This window comes from Periplaneta americana, chromosome 17, assembly GCF_040183065.1.
Source record: "Periplaneta americana isolate PAMFEO1 chromosome 17, P.americana_PAMFEO1_priV1, whole genome shotgun sequence".
Lineage (NCBI taxonomy): Eukaryota > Metazoa > Arthropoda > Insecta > Blattodea > Blattidae > Periplaneta > Periplaneta americana.
The window spans coordinates 1696021-1722545 of record NC_091133.1 but is presented as its reverse complement, the minus strand read 5'-3'; the positions used below and the strand labels follow the sequence as shown (position 1 = coordinate 1722545).

The 26525-nt window shown below is 36.6% G+C and overlaps 1 protein-coding gene across 7 annotated transcripts in view; it reads right to left on the bottom strand.

The window, feature by feature from the left end:
* Window positions 1–627: 627 nt before the first annotated feature.
* Window positions 628–26525, bottom strand: part of LOC138692940 (zinc finger protein ZFP2-like) — a 47073-nt gene continuing 21175 nt past the window's right edge. For 2 of the 7 annotated variants that reach the window (XM_069816340.1, XM_069816339.1), the window contains exons 4-5: window positions 13923–14005; window positions 630–2713 (exon numbers count right to left, since the gene is read on the bottom strand). In XM_069816340.1, coding sequence (XP_069672441.1) covers window positions 1312–2713; window positions 13923–14005 — 1485 coding nt within the window. In that variant the 3' untranslated portion in view covers window positions 630–1311. Of the gene's footprint in view, window positions 2714–2825; window positions 2978–10185; window positions 12005–13922; window positions 14006–26525 lie in introns of those variants that run through there. The other 5 variants (XM_069816342.1, XM_069816341.1, XM_069816338.1 and 2 more) reach the window with 5 other exon arrangements.

The window sequence follows — 26525 nt, the reverse complement described above, 5'->3', positions numbered from 1 at the left end:
ATGTTCAGTTAGCATTTTACAAATATGAATATTTAGAAGCACTGTTTTTGGACATAAGACAAGCATACGATTGCGTTAATATATATGTTGATAGCAACTCTGAAAGACCACTGAATGTCACCTCGTCTTATAATCTTTTATGTAATATTGTGAGGCATGCAAAGAAAATTAATCCCAAGTTTGTTGTTCGAACGTCATGACGACTTCAAATCATAGGAGAACTTCCAGAATTTTTGTGAAAACGAAATACTTATGGGACAGTTGTAAAATGATTAGAAATAAGGACCATCACTTACAGAAAAGAAAACCCTCAGGAAATGGAGTACCAATACACTTGTAATGAAGCTGCAACATGTCATGTTTTCTTGACCTACAGAAACGAGAGGGTCGTGCCAAAGACAGCATACAGTGGGACATTCCTTTTAAAAAAGTGAATCGGAACACCTGTTACAGCTCTTTCAAGGCATTAAGACAGATAATAACTACATTCTAGAACCATTCTGGGATGAATTCCTTCATGTTAGTAATATATGAGAGAGGGAGAGTTATTGACAAGAAAAGATACAATATGGATGCTGTTTAAACAAATTAGGAACCCAAACTTGCTGCATTTGCCTTTATTATACAGGTAGTTTCGGTTATTATTATTATTATTATTATTAGTAGTAGTAGTAGTAGTAGTATTACTCATTTACTATCCAGAACTTAATCATGTCAATTTGAACTAATTTTACAAATTAAAAACAAAAACGTGCCAAATAAATCTGTAATACTAAATATATACTTACTGAACCTATTTCTTGTTTTAAACAAAATATCTCGAATTGTTCTTATTGCATTTATCCAGTGTTACATCATACAAGACCAAGTCCACTTTTCTTATAGAAGCAAACTGTATAGCAACATGAATGTTTTAAGAAGAAAGCTTAAGCTATGATTTGTTGAAATCACACATTGTTTTGTATCAGGTACATGACAGCATCGTATTATTCAGACCTGCTACAATATGACTTGGTCTCCTTGTATTTTCAATGCTTCACATAATGGCGAGCAACATGGCTTTCACTGTAAAGAAGCACAAATGAGAAGAAGACAATATAAAACTTCAAGAAAAAAATTAAGCGATTTTTACTTATATTTCATAATATAACGACATTCTGAGAAACAAACGGTAGAACTTTGAAAAGATTCCAGTCCTCGCTCATAACCAGGTCTTCAATATGGAAAAACTTCGTAGTCATTGCAGTAGAATATCTCTGGCACATGTTAAATGAAAGATGCTGTTCCCGATAATCATTTCCCACATTCATCTCATTTGAATTCAGTATCACTGGAATGAGTATATAAATGTGTTCTAAATGTCCCGGGATGTGAAAAACATTTGCCACAAGAAGAACATTTCAATGGTTTCTCGCCCGTATGCGAACGTGAATGAATTGTGAGCGAATCCGATCGTGTGAAACATTTGCCACATGCAGAACATTTGAATGGCTTCTCGCCAGAATGAGTGCGTGCATGGACTCTAACGGCCCTAGAATGCAGGAAACTTTTGCCACACACTTTGCATTTGAACGCCTTCTCGCCGGAATGCGTCCTTACGTGCTCTGTCAGAGCTCCCGACTGTGCAAAATATTTCCCGCACACATCGCACTTGAATGGCTTCTCGCCTGAATGGGTCCGTGCATGCACTGCGAGGTAACCAAGTCGTTGAAAACTCTTGCCACAAACATCGCAACTGTACGGCTTTTCGCCAGTGTGAGTACGAGCATGAACTTTGAGAGCATCCGAGCGTGAGAAGCATTTCCCACAAACATCGCATTTGAAAGGCTTCTCGCCAGTATGCGTACGAGAATGGATTTTTAGCGCTTTTGATCTACTGAAACATTTCCCACATTCTTCGCATTTGAACTTATTACCACTCGAGTGTGCACGTAAATGTGTTTTGAATGTTTCGGGATGTGCGAAACATTTTCCACACACAGAACATTCGAATGGCTTCTCGCCCGTATGCGAACGTGAATGAATTGTTAACATTTCCAAGTGTGCGAAACATTTTCCACAAGCAGAACAATTAAATGTCTTGTCGCCACACTGCGTACGTGAGTGAACAGTGAGAGCTCCCGAATGTAAAAAACATTTCCCACAAGCATTACATTTAAATGGCTTTTCACCAGAATGCGTACGCGAATGCAACGTCAGAGCTCCCGACGCTCGAAAACATTTCCCACACAAATCACATTTGAACGGCTTTTCGCCTGAATGAGTACGAGAATGGACTCTGAGCGCTCCAGACTGCGCGAAGCATTTCCCACACACGTCGCATTTGAACGGCTTCTCACCAGTATGCGTCCGAGCATGCAATGTGAGCGATCCCGATTGTAGGAAGCATTTCCCACATACGTCGCAGTTGAAAGGCTTCTCGCCCGTGTGAATGCGTAGATGAACATTGAGATGTCCCGACTGTGAGAAATATCTTCCACACGTATCGCATTTGAACCTCTTTTCGGCGCTGTGGGTGCGCAAATTTATTTTGTGGCTGTCGAGAGTCTTTAAGCCACCTTCGTCAGTCTGTAACTCCATGTTGATCTTCCTTTTTGGAAACTGATTAATGTGGAGTGCACGTGAGCTTTCTCCGACAGGATTGTCTGACACACAATTATCAGTTCTCGTGGACTTCTCCTGTGGCGTTTCATCCCCATCAGTATTCAAAGTGCTGTAATCAAGGAAGTTACGACCATTACTAAAGAAAGGCAAACATTGTCACTGATAAAGTGCTTTGTCGTAAAATGACAACATTTTCAAAATCATCTGAGGTTTTCGCTCACGTTAGTAGATATTGATATTAGATCAAACTGCTGGACGTCAGCTCTGCATGCTGCTAACACCTGTTCGAACCCTGGAGGGTCCATATAGAATTCCTGGTGTAAAGAGGTACGTTTGCACAGGATGCCCCTTTTCACCTGCTGCTAATCCACTACTGCACCATAATAATCACAATCATCACACTGGTGTGTTGAATAACATTTGAAATCGTGCAACAAGGACAACACTGTGCGCCAAAGATTCGACAATAATAGCATGTTCATACACTAACCCAAATGCTTGCCATGAGGAAAAAGAATATAATCTTCTAAACTTTTCAAAATTTAAGGAATTAATAAAGACACTGTTAAAGTTATTATTTGTAGCCTCTTTTTCCAAGTTCTACTTATTATGTATCTTACTCTCTTCAATAAATATATATTTTTCATATTTTGTTCGAAAAAATCATAATTGGCAGTGCCACAATCAAGTGATGATAAGGCATTTTCATAAATGGGGAAAGCATGAATTACTCCCACTCCAGTACCACAAGCAATGCATACATATTCCAATTTATAAAGAACTACTTTCATCACAAAATAAACTTAATCACGTGTTAGTTCCTCAACACAAATTTCTGCAATGAGATTTCGCCTCTCCCAGTTTGGATACTAATATGGCAGTACAACTAGCATTTCATCTGTTTAGTCGATATAGGGCTAATGGAAACTTATTAACTGGTCAACATTAATTTTTTAAGAGTGTACTGCATTCCAAACCACCACCAGACGCTATTTCATAATAACACGCACATCAAGTCTTGGCGATGATCCTTCAACTGTCGACATTTCGTATCTGAATTTGCCATCAAAACACAAATTCAAAACAAAATTAACCTGGACTGTTGACGCATATTATGACATGTTACATTCTATCTAACAAACTTTATTTTTCCGTTTCTTAGTTTTATATTTGCATTAAAGATATATTCAGGATGTACTCAATGGGAGGTTACCGGATTTTAACCCACCCTTGACCTTTAAAAAATGAAATATTTCGATTTGAATATTTTTATCCATATCATTTTCCCTTCTCTAATTTTTCAATGTTAGAGTAGTAACAAAATCTACATCGACATAAAGCACAGTTTTCCCACCCTTTCAAAATAAAGAATATTATCTTTATAGAGGGATCTACCACCTATTACCGACCTAGTAATAAAATAAAGCTGACACAATATGAAATTTAACTTTTTGTGAAACAAATTGAAAATGTTTTGACAGTTCTGCAGTGCAGATGTTAAATATTATGCATTGTCGACATTAAACTCACTTCAAGAGCGGCATTCACCCGTTCGTTAGTTTCAGTTCTCACTTTATTGTGAAATGTCCGTTTAATGTTTTGTGCATTTGGCAGTTGATATTTTTATTATAAATTTCACATTATCGTTCCGGGTTCTTTGATATGTATAAGTGAACGCAAAGCTCAATTTTACAATTTTTCTGCAAAAAGTCGCGAGGTTAGTGAAAATTTCACATTGGCAAAGTTTCTTCACAGCATATCGATGTTGCCATGAATGTTTTTCCTGGAACTAGTTTCACATCCCACTGTGAAAACTCAATTGGTACTGAATGTACATCGACATCACCCAATAATTTTGACGTGCCTTTTGAATCATCTAGAAGTGATGAGTGGAGTCAAAGGAATGGTGATGCGTAACACACGATCTCATCAAGAGAGATCACTTAGCGTCTCCTGTTCAACCCTTTTTGTGGTGAACTCTATTAAGCTGAGTAACCCGTTCAAGGTTGTGGTAACCAATCCCTTCGGCGAACTAACGAGCGATGGGGGTTCTGGCAGGGCTGCTTGGGGGTAACCCGGAATAAGGCAGGTGTGAATCGGCTGTGGGATTTACACTTGGGGTGGCGGCAGATGAACCTTGAATATGTCAACGGTTGCATCCATAGGCCTCAGTCAGGCAGGCCTACTGTGATGAGCTCTTAAGCTGTGGTGAAGGCAACATCCTTGAAGTTGGGCCTCCAAAATGAAGCCCCTGGTCCTCCAGGTTGGTGTTTGGGTCGTGAGACTAACAATTCCATATCAGGAAAACATTAACATGTTGAGAATCCCAAAGGAAATACCCGGACTGTCTTAAGGAAAGACCATGGAATTCGAAAAAGGTCATGATTTGTGTATAGCAACTTGAAATGTGAGAAGTCTTTACAGACCTGCCACTCTCAGAAACACAATCCATGAGCTGAAGACTGCAGGAGATACGTTGGAAAGGAAAGGATATGTTTGATTGTGAAGACTATACTGTATGTTATATTGAACCATCAACAACAGGAAATACTGTAACATCAAGATGGTACTGTTTTATATTTCACAACAACTTATATTGAACCTTGACCCAGTGGATGATCATTTGTGTGTGTTGAGAATGAAAAATAATACAACACATTAGTGCTCATGCACCTACCGAAGGCAAGGATGAGAATGAGAAAAATTCTTTTGATTATAAATTGGATACAATTTACCAGAAGGCACATTATATAAAAATAATTAGGGGCGATATGAATGCAAAGGTGGCGAGAGATATAATAATCTATAAAATAGGTCTACACAGTTTGCATGATGTTAAAACAACAATGGATTAAGATTAGTTGATTTTGCTGTAAGCAAAAATGTGGTAATAAGTAGTGTAAATTTCCCACACAAAAGTATTCATAAAATAACTTGATATTGCCAGACCATGTCTTGATTGATGCTAGACACGCTACTGGCATTACAGATGTGAGATCATATCGTGGTGCTGATTGCGACTCTGATCATTAAGTATCGAACAGCTGACAAATATCAGGTTGGGATAGTGAGAAGCTTAAACGTGAAATGAGTATAACAAACAGTACTAAAGAGATGATAGTGTTGAAGAAAATTAAACGAAGTATTCATTTAGAAGCAGAGGAAATATTGATATATACAACCTCAGAAGAGAAATGGTTGGTATGATGAAGAATGTCAGGAGGCTTTGAAAGTAAAGAATAAACTGAGGGTCAAAATTATTGAGCGGGATACTAGAAACAACGTTGAAGAATTTAAGGAGGCAAGAAGAAAGGCAAAGGCATTCATACGTAGAAAGAAAAAAGAACATGCGGAAAATAAACTGCAAAAAACACAAGATAGATATAATAGAAATGATACAAGAAAATGTTTTGAGAATATCCGAAACTTCAAGGGAGGCTTCCAATCAAAAATGACATGGTGTCGGAATAAGGATGGGAATTTGATTGGTGAAACAGCCGAAGTTCTGAAAAGATAGACTGAATATTTTAATTCTGCTAAGGATGGGTATCATTTAATACTGAGACAATGTATTTTGGCCCAGAAGTGCAATTGCAAGAACCAAGTAAACTGAAGTTTTTTTATATAATGAAAGACAATAGAGCAATTGGAGAATATTTGAATACAGCAGAGCTGATAAAGAAAGGAGGCAGGCATTTATGGAATTATATACAGTATATATAATAGCAATTTGAAACAAAGAAGAAATTCCTGATGAACAGAGAACAGCATTGATATGTCCCATACACAAAAGATAGTAAATTGGACTGTAACAATATTAGAGGAATATTACCGTTGAGTGTTACATACAATATTTTTACAAATATTTTAACTAAGTATCTTAAAACCTATACTGATGAATTCTTAGGCAAATATCAGTGCGGTTTTAAACAAGGACGAAGTACAAGTGATCATGCCTTCACAATCAAACTATGCTTAGAAAAGTCAAATGAATACAATATCCAATTACATCAATTCTTTATAGATTTCAAGCAGGCTTTTGACAGCATGAATCGATCTAAATATTGGAAGCAATAGGAGAATTTGGCATTCCTAATATACTAATAAAATTACCTAACATCACACTCCATAAAACATATAAGAATGTGAAGATTCTGATAAATTCATAACTGAGAATGGAGTGAGACAAGGGAACTTTTTATCTGCAATTTTATTCAATATTGGCATGGAGGAAATTATTAGGAATGTAAATGTGAATTTCAAAGACGCCATATTTCACAGGACAAGACAGTGCATGGTTTACACTGATGACATTGTGATTATCAGCAGACCACTGGGAGTGCTAAATGTAGTTGCAAACAGCTGCAGCATAAATGGGGTTAGTAATCAACAAAGAAGACTAAATATATGAAGAAATGATCAAGTGGACGAGCCAATAATGTTTTAATAAATGGACACTATTATAATGAAGCTGACGCTTTTAAATATTTAGGAGTTTTAATTACCCCAGAAAATACTGCAGATGCTGATATGCGACATAAAATTGTAGCTGGAGATAGATGTTTGAGAGCTCTTAATAAATTACTAAGTATTAGATGTATAAGTAAAAAAGCAAAAGTTGCATTATATAAAACAGTCATAGACCAATTGTGCTTCATGATAGCGAAACATGGGCGCTAACTAAGAATATGAACCAACAACTGATGGCATGGGAAAGAACAATTTTAAGAAAGATTTATGGTCCTATATATGAAAATGGTCCCTGGAGAATTAGGTGCAATGCAGAGTTAAAAACTCAATATAAGTCTCCAGATATTGTAGCTCATAAACTACAATGGTTAGGCATGTCATGAGGATGGAAGTCAGTCGAATTCCCAGAAAGATTTTAAATTCAAAACCTGAAGGTAGGCGCAACAGAAACTGATGGTGTAGAGCTCTAGAGGTAAACAGAAAGCAATGGATAGACAGGAATGGGTTAAAATACTAAGGGAGGCCAAGGCTAGACTACAAGGGCTGTAGTGCCAATGAAGAAGAAGAAGTGATAAGTGTATTGTTCTGATTCTGGAAGCATCCACCTTCAAGTTCCAGTGAACCACACACTTATGATATTGGAAAATACTTTTCTAATGGAAAAAACTGGATGTGTTAAATAATATCTGGGAACCAAATCCGGTTTGCTTTTTCCATCAAAAGGAAAGAGAAATTTACGATTTTAGTTTAAATGGCTTTCCCCTGGAAGTGGCTTGCATATTCCGAATTTTAGGAAAGAAGTACTTCTAATTTTTGTGGACATTTTGCTCCAGATCATAGTGATTGATCTGGAAAGCAATCCTTAGTGTGAAATTCCACAACTGGAAGGATGCTATCGAGCAATGTTCAGAACATCAAAAGTGTCTGTATCACAAACACAGTTTGGAGGTAGCCAGTACTTTGGCTGATATCCATGTGGAAAAAAAACTCTATTGATGTGCTAACAGATACTGCAACAAAGCAAAAGAAACTGGAGAACGGAAAAAAAATCTTGTTCTTATTGTTGAAAGTGTTTTGTTCTGTGGGAAACAATGCACAGTAAAATCCCTCGTAACCGGCGCCCAAATAACTGGCAATACCAAAACAACGGCACTTTTGGCTGGGCCAAAAAAAATATTTGAATCTGCCACATTGTCACAGTCTGGGCCATCAGTTTTGCCACATTAGGAAGTTCGCACGAACTTTCGTTTTCAGTCAATATTTGAACCTAAAATTAGTGTATTATTTGTCTCGCATATTGTCTTTTAACCCTCAACTGGTATCGCTTTTTAAGTGTACATTACGATATCAAGCAATATAGGTCTATATTGACCCATAGATACCAGTTGAGGGTTAATAAAGAAAATCCACAGGTTTCCATGTTTATTTAGTTATGTTCGGGCCGTCACTGTTGCCACATAAAGAACTTCACACGAATTTTAACTTTCATTCAATATTCGAACCTGTAATTAGTGTATTATTTGTGTTATGTGATGTTTTAATAAGAAAATCCACACATATTTATGTTTATTCAATTATGAGCAAGTGATAGAGAAATAACCTTCACATGGCTGCAGTTTCAACATTTGCTACCATGATATACGAACTTTTTTTTTGTATATACCGTATTTATTCAATTATCCGGCAAAATATCGTATCCGGAACTAGCCTGGTCCCTTTGGTGCTGGATAAGAGGGGTTCTACTGCAAGGCTACAGTGATTCAGGATGAGTAGAAGTCGACCAAGAACCAGAAGAGAAAGACTGTAATTTCAGGGCACTTACTCACTTTGACAGTAAGACTGATTCTGTATTAAAAAATATGATGGATATACGCAGTACGTCAGTCCTAGAATATAGAATGACATAATTGAAATCTCATCAAAGAACTTAGCTGGCGTGCAACTCCTTCCAGCAACAAGTTGCTTACACAAATTTAATTACTGGGGCTCATGTTAAACGATTATTTTTCGAAACAATAACAGACTACAGTGTGAATTCATCATGCCAGTTTCATTCTTCATGTTTGCTGAGTTCCTTGGTCCATTATTGTGTTTAATTAAAATAATTTCAATTTATTTTATTGTTTCCATAGATTTTCCTGTTGCTGCGGGTGTTAAGAAAAAGTATCCAATATTTTAGGAGGTGATAGCATGCATCAAAACAAGAGAAAAATGTCTAATAAGCATGGGTCCTACAACACATACTTTCTGATATCTGAACACTTGTTCATAGGAGGTGCTCAATGTGACGTCCATTTATGGCAATGCATTCCTCTGCTCTACAATACAGGAGACTACCAGACAATCATACCGTAGATGACACCCCTGCCATGGAATAATGATACGTTGCAAGGAATACTGAAAACAAAAGTTTGGTTGCGGATATGCGTAGGGTTCAGCAGAGATGGTGTTGTGAATTTTAGTAATCAGCATGTGTGGGCTGATGAAAATTCCTATGCAGTTAAAGCAATAAGGCATCAGCACCGATTCTCAACCAACGCATGGGCAGGCGTTCTTGGCGATAGATTAAGGGCCATACGTGCTACTACAGAGATTAACTGGGGCTCGTTATCAGGACTTTCTTATTAACATATTGCCTACCTTGCTGGAGTATGAGCCATGTCAGCAAAGACTACAGATGTGGTTCATGCATGATGACGCACCAGCACATTTTTCCGCAATGAGCGTGAACACCTGACGCTGACATTTCAGGACCGCTGGATTGATTGGGGAGGCCCCACACCTTGGCCTGCTCGTTCCCCAAACCTGAATCCCCTAGACTTTTGGTTATCAAGAACAAGCAGGTTAATTTCAAAGAGTGCGTGATTCCTTACACTGAAAGGCAGAGAAAAGCATTGCCATGAATGGACGTCACATTGAGCACCTCCTATGAACAAGTGTTCAGATCTCAGAAAGTATGTGTTGTAGGACTCATGTTTATTAGACTTTCTTTCTTGTTTTGATGCATACTATCACCTTCTAAAATATTGGATACTTTTTTAACACCCTGCATAAAGTAAAGTGTCTTACCTATTATATACAAATAATTGTTGACTATATATATAATTACTGTGTAATTGTAATAATGACACAAGCATTTTTAATTATACAAAATTAAGCACAAGTTAAAAAAATTGCTAAGAACTGGATGACTGTGAAAAAATTACGTTTGAAAGAATTTATAAGGCTATATATAAATAGATTCTATTAGAACATAGTATAACATTAATAAATGTAACATAATAATAATAATAATAATAATAATAATAATAATAATAATAATAATAATAATACACGAAATTTAAAATAGCAATAATATAAATTATAATCAATTTCAAAACGTCCTCTCTTGGCAAAAATTTGCATACACCATTGGACATGACATAGACAAACAGTTTTTACGTTATCGCATCAATGTTTCCAATCCTGTACATGCAATAAATACAAGATTTTTAATAATTTCATAATTAGTAGCACTGTTTTATAAACAAAATACACGAAACTGAAAACTGTGTCAGATATTTTTGTAAGGACACTTTTCGCTAAAACAAACAATAACTTCTGAATTCAAGATATTTAACAACTTAATTTACTGTTTTGAGGACATAATATAAGATTATTAATTTTTATTTCTAAAAATGAGTTACATTTCTTATTTTATAATAAGAATAACTTTATATATCACAAAATAGGCGATATTTGACATTTGTATCTCAAATATTTCTGTGAAACCACTTATGACTGAAACAAAGTATCATTTAAAATTTAAAATTTTTTCAGTCCTTATTTTACTCATCTTGTATTACTTTATTAGAAAAGAAAATAAAACAAACTGAAATAATATGCTTGCTACATAAAGAATAAAACTATACAAAAAGCAACTAGACTTACACAATGATTGTCCATGGTGTTTTAGCACATTTTGATCCATTGTATGCCCTACTCTAGCATCTGATTTCTAACATCATTGTGATGAAAGAAGTTCATATAAACATGTCATATTTTTTAATGGAGTTTACACCCTTTTGAATGTTAAACATAAACGTGGAGATTATGAAGGTTTAAGCATACAAATTATTTACTAGTCCTGGTACTGGGTGTATTATTAATTCATTAAAGAACATCCACATTAAAACTCGCCTGAAAAATCTGTCTTAAAGCCGATTTTCAAAGACCTCACATTCAGCAGCACTTCATGAACTGCACACACTTCCGTTGTTTGTCACGAATCTCTCTCGGATGCTGGGCAGATACCAACTACTCTCGCGTGTTCACCCTCACACTGTACACAATAATCTAATGGAGTGAAATCAGATCTAGTTCGGAAAGGAAAGTGATCATCCAACACCCTGGGAATGTGTCCATTACTTTCTGTGAAAAGTGAGGGACCATCATGCTGGAAATACATTAGTCCTCGCATATGTAATGGTATTTCTTCCAACAACTGCAAGTACCTTTTGCCGCTTAAAACGACCTTCGAAAATGTTTGGACCATTTAGACTATTGTTCAGCAAACCACACCACACATTGCAACTGAACCGGTGCTGGAAATTGCGTGCCACAATCTGTGGGAATTCTTCTCTGACCGAACATGTGAATTATGCATACTGAAGACTCCATTATGGATAAACTGAGCTTCAAAATGAACTAACGCAGCTCAAGACTACCATTTATTCATGCACAAAACTGCACCCGTCTAGCATAGTCCTCTGGCTGAAAATGTTGAACTCGCTGTAAATGATAGGGGTACATTTCCTCATCATTCAATGTTCTTCACATCCTACCTTGTGCAACACCTAGTCGTCTGGATATGTTCATGGTAATCGTGCGTGGGCTTCATTGCATCATATGCCATCGCAGCACTGGGGATTGAACCAGTATCCCTCAGTGACTGAAATGTAAGAAAGAAAACACCACGTGACGGCATTCTACGATCTGAAAATCTCCTTCGATATTCATCCACAGCATTTCTAGCATTCTCGTCACTGTTCTTTATTAATTTCATTTATTTTAGTACACTTTGTGTGGTGATTTTAATATATTGTCTATATTTCATACATAAGAGGTTAGAATAAGTATAATTAAAAGTATATTGGGTTTATTATTTATGGGTATTGTAGATGGTAGTTTTCTTAGTTCAATAATTTTTCCACACATAAATCATATCTGCGTACTCGATATTGGAAAACTGAAATGGCATTTTTGCTAACACACACACACTGAATGACAATGACTCACTACTGCGGGTATCTTGCTGGGCTTGTGTTACCTCTAACCCTGACCCAGATGTCAAGACACTTCGTGGTGTCACTCCTATCAGACGTACACATACATAGCTCCAGACGTCTAGAGAGAATGAGAGAGAAGTTCACACGGTTGCGTGTTACGGAAGAAAGAACAGTGATTTTATCCAAAACTATTCAAATTAGGACACATGTAGCCTACTAAGTTATATATGAACTTTTCTCTTCAAATGATGTCAGGAATCAGGACCTAGACTACAGCACGATCTTCGTCAATCACCCTGTATACAATGACTGTCAAAGTCCTGCGCGCAATTCGTGAATCTGACACTGACAGGTGGGTCATCCTATCCTGATAGAGCAAGGTCACATCCGCACACAAATAGCCTGGAGTCCCAAGCATCAACATCGAAAATTTGTACTATTTTACTACTGCAGGTGTTGGTGGAATGATGGAAACGGGAAAAATCCTCTGCATCATCTGCTTTGTCCATCATAAATTCCATCACGACCTGGCAGGGGATCGAACCCTGGATGAAATACCAGCCGGCTAGCACTTCAGCCATGAAGACGACGAGTAGGCTATACTTATTTTCAACATCTAGAACACAGAAGAAGATTAAGACACCAAACAGTGGTGTTCAAGGCATGACAAGTGCAAATAATAATCATTTGCCAGCACTGTAGTGTACTTCACGAAAGACTAACGCAGATAAATCCAACTCAGTGCGCCACTTGAATAGCAGTATTGCACGACAATCGCGACAATGAAAATAGAAGCATATCTGAAACAAATAAAATTGTTAGATTTGATCTAACAACGCGAGCGATTGTGGGTTAAGAAAGAATTGGAAATTCATAACAGTGAACAGTGTAATGAGGCAATGCACGAACAGTTCTGGTAGAAAATTGGGTTTATCATTTAGCAGCATTCACATTGCAACACTTTTCTAAAGAAGAACTTTTCAACTAGCTACTCCATTAATATCTCAGGCCAGACAGATTAACAGATATCACCATGTGTGCAAGCTCAGTCGGCTGAGGTGCTTGTCTGCTGATTTGTAGTTGTACTCGGACGTGGGTTCGATTCCCGCTTGGGTTCTCTCGAACCGTAAGGCGAATGTCGGGTAATTTACGGCAAATCCTCGGTCTCATCTCGCCAAATACTATTGCATTATCACTAATTCCATCAACGTTAAATAACCTAGTAGTTGATACAGCGTCGTTAAATAACCAACTAAAAGACTCACCCTGTACAATAATATTACTCCACATTGCAAATTCAAAGTCAGTAAAAGCTACCAAGATAAAGACATGCCATGCAATATATCTAAACTCGCACTACGCGATCGCAACTCTTTCCACTTCCTCAATGTCAACTTAGTAAATATTCCATATTGGTCAATTGCCGAAAGCTATATCAAGGTTTATTTGTTGCTTGTGTTATGTACCCCATAATAGTTCTGCATGCCTCTCTCCGTCAATACAACGGGGGTGCTCGCCTGCAGAAAACACGCATTATGAAACGAATGAAGTCCAAATTGAACATGTGCACACTACCCTCACCTCTGCGTCAAGAGTTCAGACTCCTCTGTAGTCACCTCCGTCTGATTCTCCTGTTTCACCATAGCCACGTCAAATGTCTGTTCCTGAAAATAACAAAACAATGAAGATGACAGATTCAGAAAAAATGACAAAGCTGGTTGCACCAAATAGGTAAGGCCACCGAAATATTCCAATAAACTGGAAATTGTGGTACATACTACAGGTACATATTACGTAATATCAACATATTTTATAACTTATGATGTTCCTTCACATTCTCATTTTCTGACCACATGTTAAGCATCATTTCCATTTACCTCTGATTATGGTCATTACCTATTAATAACATAAAACCCATTATTTTTGACATCAGACCCTACCTTATTAATTGCATTAAGGTAATAACACAGGTGACTTAGTAACAGCACTCCTGTATTAACTCGATTTAACCTTAACTAATGTTCCATTATTTTTTAATCTCATCCTCTAAATTCAACATCTTAGTTCATTTCCTTTGTATCTGTCAACAGGATTCCAGTCGCCCTCAACATCTTAGTCCATTTCCTTTGAGTCTGTCAACAGGATTCCAGTCCTCTTTAACATCTTAGTCCATTTCCTTTGAGTCTGTCAACAGGATTGCAGTCCCCTTCAACATCTTAGTCCATTTCCTTTGAGTCTGTCAACAGGATTCCAGTCCTCTTTAACATCTTAGTCCATTTCCTTTGAGTCTGTCAACAGGATTGCAGTCCCCTTCAACATCTTAGTCCATTTCCTTTGAGTCTGTCAACAGGATTCCAGTCCTCTTTAACATCTTAGTCCATTTCCTTTGAGTCTGTCAACAGGATTGCAGTCCCCTTCAACATCTTAGTCCATTTCCTTTGAGTCTGTCAACAGGATTCCAGTCCTCTTTAACATCTTAGTCCATTTCCTTTGAGTCTGTCAACAGGATTGCAGTCCCCTTCAACATCTTAGTCCATTTCCTTTGAGTCTGTCAACAGGATTCCAGTCCTCTTTAACATCTTAGTCCATTTCCTTTGAGTCTGTCAACAGGATTGCAGTCCCCTTCAACATCTTAGTCCATTTCCTTTGTGTCTGTCAACAGGATTCCAGTCCCCTTCAACATCTTAGTCCATTTCCTTTGTGTCTGTCAACAGGATTCCAGTCCCCTTCAACATCTTAGTCCATTTCCTTTGTGTCTGTCAACAGAATTCCAGTCCCCTTCAACATCTTAGTCCATTTCCTTTGTGTCTGTCAACAGGATTCCAGTCCCCTTCAACATCTTAGTCCATTTCCTTTGTGTCTGTCAACAGAATTCCAGTCCCATTCAACATTTTAATACACTTAAGCCCATTATTTCCCTCAGTAATAAAAACCTTAATTATAATGTATTACACTTCTTTTCTGTCTCAATTAATGTAATTTATATCATATCCACCTTAATGCACTACTTTCCATATCACCCATAACAAACTTTCGATTTTTCCATTAGACTAATGAGAGCTCCACTATGTACAACAATATTATTTTCACTATTCCAGTTAATACTTATCTCAGCTGCACAGCCTTTACCAATACTCAATTTTAATCCATCAATATGAGATCATCCCATTCTGAACTTATCCATCTATTACAGTTGAGGCTTCACTGGAGATTCAGTTCCGGTTCAATAACATAATCTCTGTGTTTTCAGTTCCTAAGGTTATAAACTGTCCTGTTTTTCTTTTCTACTAATGTCAGCTAGCTTCGTTTAGATGACGATATCACATACTCGTCTCCCTTCCATCTCCTAATTCTTTATTATATCCCCACCCCATCACCTGTCTTGCTAAGTAAATATTTTATTTCATATTCTTGTCATTCTTTATCTCCAATTCGCTTATTACTTTCGCTCATATGCTGCTGCCTGTATTTTGGCTAATATTATCAAACTCCCATTTGGTGAAGACAATGTTACTCTGTCTCACTTTCTTCCTGATGTATCCAACTGCATTTTCTCGCTCAGCTGGCTATCTGCATTCTTAAGCTCACCTCCACTGTGTTCGATGCCTTCTCGTAACTCAACTGTTCTATTCATCTTCGGCTCCTCCTTTTAGTTCATCATTACTTACTATGGCCACATGCTGCTTTCACGAAAGGTAACAGTTATTTTCTTCTATTTCCCGTTTCATAACTCACTCCTAATTGTTGCTCCCTTTAGGTTCTTCATTTTACTGTAAAACCATGTTTAATAGCGAGCTCGACTCCTAAGTCCTGATTATGACGTAATCGCGATGTGTTGACAGTATTATACAATAGTTAGTACTAGCGTACAAAAAACATTTGCTCTATATCCGCAGCACAGATATATTGTAATTCCGATAAGGAGAACTAGACTACACTCTATGGATATAGAGGCAAGCCTTTATTTGTGATTATAAGCTCACTGCCAAAAGTGTTGTGTACCCTACGACGTGGCTTAACTTCAAGCAAAGTAAAATACAAATATAGACAGAGACCACCCACCTTGAATATTGTGTGAATTAGCAGTTAAATGTCAACTTTTACATCCTGAAAAATTCATGCATACATGAAGAGTCCACTGCAAGAATGATGGATGTCATTTGGAATATATTTTGCAGGAGAAGCAATTGAAAGTTTGAAATGCTTAGCGCTCAAAGCATAACTGTGATTTTCCGATCATTACTGGACAATGACTATCAGTGTTAATGCCATATAACTCTCTGTGTACATTGTATATGTCTTAATCTATGCATTGATAGTCTTGGTTCATTTTCGACAAGAAAGTGACATCCTTCATTCTAGCGCGCACGCACGCACACACACACACTCATAGTTTTCCTTTTTCTCTTTCTGATCAGTTTCAGCATTATTCTTTCTTCACCCAGTCTTTCCAGCACAGCTTCATTTATTACTCTGTCTGTTGATTTCACATACTCCATCCTTCTCCATATCCATATTTCAAATGCTTCTAGTTTCTTCTCTTCACTTCGTTGTAACGTCCATATTTCTGCCTCATACAATGTCACACTCGAAACAAAGCACTTCACTAGTCTCTTCCTCAGTTCTTTTTCCACAGGTCCTCAGAAGATGCTCCTTTTTATATTAAAAGTTTCCTTTGCCATTGCTATCCTCCTTTTGACTTCCTAACAGCAGCCCATATTACTGCTTATAGTACACCTCGAGTATATAATTATAAGGCATAGCTAAGACAGAGTTATCACTAGCACTAACACTTTCATTCTACTACCACCACCGCCATCATCTCCATTCTATCGAATTATTTCGTCAAGCATACCCATCTTCAATGTTCACTACATGGCGACAGTAATCTTGTCAGTCTTTCAGAGAAACTTCATTCACTGCCTGCACACTCAGTTTCCTTAGAGCTCCTAAGAAAAATTCTCCGCTTGTGTTATTCTCTCAGAGTAAAAACTTTACCTTTCGTTTGGTCATCTTTTTCTCACAACCAAGCAACAACTTCTTTCTCTGTCTGGTAACTGGAAGGCTACTTGCACTGAATATAGGAAGCACTATTACAGAGGCAGGTGTTACTCGCTCCCTCAACCATTTCTCGAAGATGGTGCAGTTCATCTCTTGGTGGTAGTCACCGGTAGTTGAGCCACTTTTATAAATGAGAAGACCACCATCAAGAAATCTAGTTTTGGAACCTATATTTATTATTACAAGCCTTTCGGACTTGTTTTCTTCTAACATCTTTTCCTTTCTGCCACCATTTTTGGAAAGTCAAACTGTTGTCTATCTAAGACTCATATAGATAAAATATTTGCCTCTGCTCTGCTTTAACTTTTGTGATATTCCTGCAACGCCAATCAATAATGTTCGGTCATTCTCGAATGAGTCTTCGATACTGTAATCTCTTCCACAGAAATCCCATGCTTTTAGCATAGTATTAAAATGCATTACAACCTTTTGCTATCTTTATTTATGCTAAATGCAAACTGTGACGTTGCACAGAGACAGAGATTTAATAAAATATCTGTACAGACTATGGAGAGCTAATGTGCAGAATGTTATCTCAGGTCAGTATATCGAGTTACCTTCCCTTAGCCCCACTTCTCCACTCTCAGAACTTGCTACCAAACATGGTCTGTCAGTACTCACATTTACTTCTTTTGTTCTGATGTTTAGGAATCTTATGAGAATTTAACGATTTCCACCTTTGTCTAGTCTATTTGCTTTGCTTACGTGGCTTTCACTAACATTTAACCCTCATAGTACCGCTGGGGTCAATATGACCCCAGTAGCTCTTTTGAAAGAAAAATCTCCGCCATTTTTAAAACTATAATTTTCAAAATTTATGACTTTATCCCTTTGAGTCAACTGTATTCAATGATGTTTCATTAATTTTTATATTTTCAACACATTAAAAAATATTCATTGTTTCTTCACTGAGTACCATTGGGGTCTATATGACCCCATTAAAAATTGGCTTTTTTTTTTAATGTAACATTATGAAAGTAGAAATGCTGACCGTTACTTTGAACATCTGGTATACGGAACACGTGCAACAATGAAATAATATTTCCCGCTTATTTCTTATCCATTGTTAAGGTTTGTTGCCTAAGTTTTTATTAGTGTTTTGCCTCAGTGTGATGCAGAATTACATGATGAGTGCAAGATATTTGACTAGTTCAGAAATAGGCGTAATTGTGAATGAAGAAGATGAGGAAGAGAAATATAATGAGGAAGATGAATATAATGAAGGAAAATCTGATGACGATGGAGAGATTGATGCTATTATAACCGAAGACTGTCAATCGGCTGAAAATTCTAATGATGATGATGATGATGATGATGGAGATTTAGAAACTACTGTTCCTGAAGTTTCTAACATCTCAAATTTGAATGTTTTCAAGTAAGTAGTCTATATTTCACCTACCAATTATTTATTACAACAAAAAACAGCAGCAATAATAATAGATGTTCCACGCCGTAGCGTCGTGGCCTAAGGCATTCCAATCTTCATGGCGAAAGAAATTTTCTCATGAAATTTCGTTCAGTGTATGGGACCAGTGCCCACCCAGCAAAGTATGAGCTCCTTGTGATAGCACTAATTACTATGTCACAAACCTGCAAGTGTGCACAGGAAGGGGCAAAGACCAGTCTAGAGAATCGAATCAGGAAAAAAGAGTAGTATTGGACTTAACTCAAAATTTATCCCTGAGTGGTAGAAACATCACAATAGATAATTTCTTCACAAGTTCGGACCTGGCAAAGGAATTAGAAAGAAAACAGATGACTCTGTTAGTAACAATAAGAAAGAATCGCCGTGAATTACCCGCAGAATTTGTCATAGCAAAGGGAAGGAAAGCAGCTTCAAGTCTCTTCGGATTCCAGGAATCCGCTACGATAGTTTCCTATGTCCCAAAAAAGGGTAAGGTAGTGACTCTGCTGAGAACTATGCATTTCAAAGAGGAAATAGCTGAAGATGAAAAAGAAAAACCTATTATGGTACTAGACTATAACGCAACAAAGCCAGGTGTAGACACAATGGACACATTAGTCAGGACATACACTACAAAACGTATGACAAGGAGGTGACCCATGGTTATTTTTTTATAATATTTTGGATATTAGTGCGCTCAATGCGTTCATAATTTGGCTGGAGTTAAATCCTGACTGGAAGAAAAAAAAACAACTACAGAAGAAAAGAATTTCTTCTTGAGCTGGGAACATCTTTAGTACAGAAGAACAGAAGTATGCACACCAAAGTTCCTCCTGCTCGTATTTCAGCACAAGTGCAAAGTGGGGCAAAATGTGGACGATGCCACTTATGTGAACGTTCTGTGGACAGAAAGCCTCCAGAAAAGTGCATAAAATGTCCATCTTTCGTCTGTAAACAACATTCCGAGTTGTTTTGTTTCAAATGTAAGGACGTATAAGATGAGGGCGGAAGGATGGCGAAGTGTAAAATGTAAAAATGTTTATATATATAGCTGTTCTGTTTTCAAGGTAAACATGTATGTTTTTATGCCAGTTCATTAAAACAATTGCATTACTACCGATATATTTCGTGTAAATTACTTGGGGTCTATATGACCCCAGCGGTACTCAGTGTAAAAAAAAAGAAACCTGGTAGTAGGAGGGTTAAAATCAAAAACTCCCAACTCACGCTGTAAACTCCATATTCAGGTACATACTCTTTTAGGCAAAAAAGTATCAACTTCGTCATTCTTTGACAGCTTCTACACACTTAATGATTTTATTCTACATATGATTATTTTCCTCACGTATTTTCTCAATCCACTTGTTGTTAGTTTCAAGATTTAATTTAATGCTTGCTACTGTCTGAATGAAACCTTGTAAATTATGTTATATTTTCTCAATGATTTTCATGACTCCTATCTTCATTTCTTTTCTAATCACTTCCTTCTCATTCATGGGTCCTGCTTGCATTTCGATTCCTCCTATCATTAGTAGCATTATTGCAACTGCCCCAACATCAATTTTAATTTTTCTTTCGCAAAGAATTCCTATATTCTTAATACCTTACTTCTTCCCATATTGAGTCCTCTGGAATTTAAGAGAGGAAGAACAGAGATCAAAATGTAACACATGTTGGAAGAACAGAGATCAAAATGTAACACATGTTGGAACAACAGAGATCAAAATGTAACACATGTTGGAAGAACAGAGATAAAAATGTAACACATGTTGGAAGAACGGAGATAAAAATGTAACACATGTTGGAAGAACAGAGATCAAAATGTAACACATGTTGGAAGAACAGAGATAAAAATGTAACACATGTTGGAAGAACAGAGATCAAAATGTAACACATGTTGGAAGAACAGAGATAAAAATGTAATACATGTTGGAAGAACAGAGATCAAAATGCAACACATGTTGGAAGAACAGAGATCAAAATGTAACTCATGTTGGAAGAACAGAGATCAAAATGTAACTCATGTTGGAAGAACAGAGATCAAAATGTAACTCATGTTGGAAGAACAGAGATCAAAATGTAAAACATGTTGGAAGAACAGAGATCAAAATGTAACTCATGTTGGAAGAACAGAGATCAAAATGTAACACATGTTGGAAGAACAGAGATAAAAATGTAACACATGTTGGAAGAACAGAGATCAAAATGTAACACATGTTGGAAGAACAGAGATCAAAATGTAACACATGTTGGAAGAACTGTGATCAAAATGTAACACATGTTGGAAGAACAGAGATCAAAATGTAACTCATGTTGGAAGAACAGAGATCAAAATGTAACACATGTTGGAAGAACAGAGATCAAAATGTAACACATGTTGGAAGAACAGAGATCAAAATGTAACACATGTTGGAAGAACTCTATTAAACATCAATGTCGAGAACCTCATGATCAGCGAATTGGACTCAAACATATCGCACCCCTGGTAGAAGACTGCCAAATATAAAAAAAAATGAATTTTGAGTTATTTGGTACATTTGGATGCCTGTGATGAAGCCTGTGTCCTATAAAACTAACACAACTCAAAACATATAAATAGAGATTATACTTTCCGTAATTTAGTTTTCTTCTCACAGCATTTTTACAACTCAAGTAATAGAAAACTGCCACATCTCAGTTGTAGCAGTTTTATTCTCATATGCAACAGCCATAAAACCGCCACATCTCGAGATACGGTAGTGTTCTTAGCCGGTAGTGGCAGACATTTTGTGTTGATGCTCAAATCAGTTGACTGTTTACACGTGCTGTGATCATTGCATACAAGTGCAGACAGGTAATTTGATTAAAATTGTCACGAGATGCTGTGATTGTTTCAATGGCACTTGAAAGTATAAAAGTTGCAAGAAGAAGCGATGATAGCATGGGAAGTAGTGGAAAACTGAAAGAACCTGGAGTTGAAGTAAGTGAATGTAGAAGTGATTTTTGACTTGAAGCTTTGAGCTTGTCAAATAGGCAACAACTTCATCAAAAATGAACAAGGAGACAAAATTGTATGAACTTTCATCAAGTGATACAAGCAAGGAAGTATGCACCATTCATTCTGGAATATATGTGAGACATCCTATGGTGAGGAGTTCCAGTGGATCAACATAAGGCAGAGAGGACGTCCTCAGACAGGACCCTTGAACCTACAGAAGGCTTATAAGCAGTCACCTGGCACATCTGAAGCCGAAAAGGATGATTTGGTATCTTTATCATGTTCTATCTATGTATCAACAGTATTACAGAAGCATGATTACAGAAAGCACAACAGTGCCAATAATTAGGTTTTATCTACATCAGAATCTGATGGAAGATGAAACGAAGAGATTGTGAACCATTGTGCAATAGAGCTTGCTTATAAAAGTGATAGTTTCCACTGTAAAATGATTTTTTATTGATTTTTGCCTGTAAGTTATGTAACATTACTTATTCTAAAAATAAACAAACAAAGAATCACCAAAATAATGATTTTTTTTTTAACCATACCTGCCATAACTATTACCAATTAAGAAAATACTGACTAGAAAACTGCCATCACTAAAAAATTATTATTTCTTAATTAAAATACATAAATATAATGCATGAAAGGACTTTGTACTTATTTGTACAGTACCAAGTAATGTTAAAAGTTTGTAATACATTACTTTCACTTTCATTATGTAAAAACTGTATTTATATTTTTCCTATTCGATCAAAATCTTTAAATGCTACTCCTGAAAAATTGTATTTTTTTACTTGTGGCTGTCTTCCACCAGGGGTGCGATATATATAAGACATTTTAGTTATCTTTATTACATTTAATAGAAGGGTTGCAAAGGGTAGTGAAGTTCATTCCATCTATCACCTCTCCTACCTAATTCCCAACCTCACCTTCACGTGGTGCAACCTGTTCCTAAACAGACGAGGCTCTGGGGACCGAGTCACAACGGTATAACTGTTCCAACACATATGGAGGAAATGCCATATAAACGCCTGTCCAGAAGGCTATTAAGGTAGCAGCCCTACCACTGGACTACTGTGTAATCTATCCACAGGAACTCTATATTACATTCAAGTCTCATAATATTAACAGCCGGAATGCCTATGGCCTAAACAGATTCTTACTTATGTACCAAGAGGAAAGAGGTAATTGGGAAGACCACGCAAGCACTGGCATGAGACCGTAATAGATCCTGTAGGGTCTAATGCGTGACGGATATGATGATGATGACATTTAATAGAATTAAACTATTACCTGTACCCAAAATATCACAAAATTTTGTGCGTCATACACCAACATGTATTCAAACAAAATATTATAACTTATTAGAAAAGTAAGCTAAATAAAACAAATGGATTCATACGTCATTCGTAGAGGAAATCGTCTCTTCTCTAATGAAAACATCCTATCAAACGTGTCTTTCAGGTTATAGATCATAATTTCGATAAGAGGAAGTTATCTGCTAAATAGAGCCTTAAATGTCTGCCAATCAGAAATGACTCACAAGGGTACTGTCCCAGGTTGTTTAGCTTGAATTTAATGAAAATGCATATTTAAGCTAATTTTTGTTGTTAAGAAACGTGGTGATAGTCGTTCGTTTCGCTTTTTCCTTGTTTACGAAATATACCGACTTATTTCTCCCGGATGTTAAGAAAGGCACACTACTACATCTGGATTCCTGGAGTGGTCAGATAGATTACACTATATTTATTTTTCAATCAGTAAACAAACTTTACATGGTGGTAGCACAATTAAAACACAAATTATCCGTCCACAAATTACAAGATTTTTGCAACCCTTGGATGTGTATTTTTTTAGGCAAAACTGTGATTCGAAAGCTAGAAGAGTATTCATAAAACATTCCAGACACATTGCACGATAGGAGCTTCATAATGACATTGCATTCTGTTGTGTATCAACAATTTCATTCACCTGTCCTCAAAGACATGCTGATATACGCATTGCAGAGGTGTGGATACGGTATGTAACGGAACATGTGAGAAAGTTTGATAATGTTCTTGCAACAATGTTGCATGTTGGAAACACTGTGTATGTTACAGAAGAGTGTGAAAAACCAGGCTATATAAAATTTTTGGCTGTTTGTCCCGACCATTTCATTTTGAATCCCACTATCATATTTAAGGTGAGTCAGAAAGTTTATACATATTTCAAATTCAAATCGAATTTGTATTGCAGCAAGAGTACTCTATTAATGTAAGTTAGGAGAAAGAAAATAGACTAGAGCATTAATGTGGGAGCTGTGATACGAAACGAAAATTAGCTTAAATATGCATTTTCATTAAATTCAAGCTACGTGACCTGGGACGGTTCCCTCGTCAGAGTGACCATTTCAAAGTTGTTCTTCCACCATTTTGAAGAGTCTTCTTGTAATATTTTGAATCGTTTTGCAACAATGGACAGAACTTGAATCAATCATCAGGATCGAGAAACAAAACAAGTCAAAAGACTGGAAACATCCTGGTTCTACTTGCCCAAAGAAATTTCCCGTTCAAAAGGGAGCAGGAAAATTTGTTACATTGCTTCTTTGCAGCAGAGATGGAATAATTGACAGACTACTTAGAACAGATAAAATTGCGACGTGAGTATATTATTCTTCATTATTAACCAAGATTCGGAAAAGATACTGAAGAAATGTAGTAGTAAAATTTGCGAAGTGTGCTGTTCTTGCTGACAAGTCACTCACTGCACTGCTGAAAGTTTATTAAGTTTGCATGATTTCAATGACAACAACATGGAAAAGAAATAAGTTCTCACCACATTAAGCACAGATAAGTGGCTTGCAGACTAATACAAACAATTTTCCTTTTGCTTTGTGCTAAGTGTGCACAGTTGAGAGATACAGCAACACTGATAATGGATGTCAATGCGAACAACAGGAGGACTGGCTTTATAAAGAGTTGTTGCTAGAAAACTTTTCATCTTGCGACTTCCACATTTTATGACATTTAATTAATTTTTGCGAGGTATACTACCTGAAAGGGTTCTCAAATTCTGAAGATGAAACACAAACCAACAACATTTGACACAGTAAAGTGACTTATGGTTAAAATCATCACTCAAAGCTCTCAACTTCAGTTATCAACAAGGATCTCAGACAAAGTGTGGCATAAAACCATAGACTGAACCCGGATGTAGCTGATGAGTTGTATGTATACTTGATGTGTTGCTATTTTAGCTACTGTATACTCAACTACATATAACCCAACACTGACGTACCTTTACATGAACAATCTTCAACACACGTCTATGAATACATAGCACATACAATTAACAGCCGGCATAACTTACTTGTAATCGAACTCACTCTGACATCTATGAACACGTCGCATACACCACCCAACAGCTGTTTTACAACTTATACAACTATAGTCATAATGGTAGCAGAAATGCATAACACGATTATTTGTAACTTAAGTTTCATTCATACTTGTTTGCGGTTGCACACAATTTGAACTTAAGTAATATGAATGAAACTCATACTTTTATATTACATTTCACATTTTAATTTTAACTTATCAACTGTTGTAATATTTATCACCTTGTATGTCTAAAAAAATTTCTAAATTTTGTTTTATTTAACGACGCTCGCAACAACCAAGATTATATCAGCGTCACCGCTGTGCTGGAATTTTGTCCCACAGGAGTTCCCTTACATGCCAGTAACTCTAGTGACATGAGCCTGTCGCATTTAAGCACACTTAAATGTCATCTACTTGGGCCGGGATCGAACCTGCAAAGTTGGGCACAGAAGGCCAGAGCTATACCTCCTGTGCCACCCAGGGCGACCCTAGTATGTCGCATATTATATAATTTTATCATTATGTAATAGAAATTGCCTTTATATAATTTTTAATGTTAAGCTGGTGATGCTGTAAAAGGCGAGAAGTTAATTAAATATTTACAGTAATATGTAAAAATGCAATATTGATTTTAGTGCAACGAACAGATAAGTTTTAGACTGAAAATTAAATTTATATGTGGTTTTTCTAATGGCTTTATAATAAAAATACTGTTAATTTCTGAATACTGGTCATAGGACAGAAATTTCAGAATTTGCAATTGCCAATTTCCATAACAAAAAGTAAAAGTTTTAGGAGAAATTGCTAGTGCAATGCAAATTTCAGAAGACGATGTTAAAAAAAATCACTCCCTTCCGCACCAATACAATAAAGAAGGGTTAAAAAATATTAATGTTCCTAATACTCGCTAAAAATTCTTATAACGTAATATTAGGACCTATTCACTCCCATCATCATAGTTCTCGAAGGAGATTGTAACTTAAAATTGTTTGGCATTTCTATTCTTTCTTTTACCCAGCATCATCAGCTTTTTGTAGTTTAACGTTTTTTTCTCCATTTCCGTAGGTGGACACTCTTTTCAAACCTCTAGTTCCATTCACAGCACATCTAGTACCAAATCTTCGTTAACCAACACATTTCTCTCAAACATCTCATTACAATTAACAATACTTTCACAACACCTCTACTTCCAAATCGTACTTTGTTTCAACCTATTTTCTCAAATCTACATTTCTTAGACAGTTTCCTGTATTACAGATACTCGCAGAGGAAAGAAAAAACATATTTGAAATGTAAAATAAAAGGTTAATGTTCAGCTGAACTCTGCAATGCTTGGGAAAAGTGGCATAAGTCAATTTCCACAAAAATTTTTATTA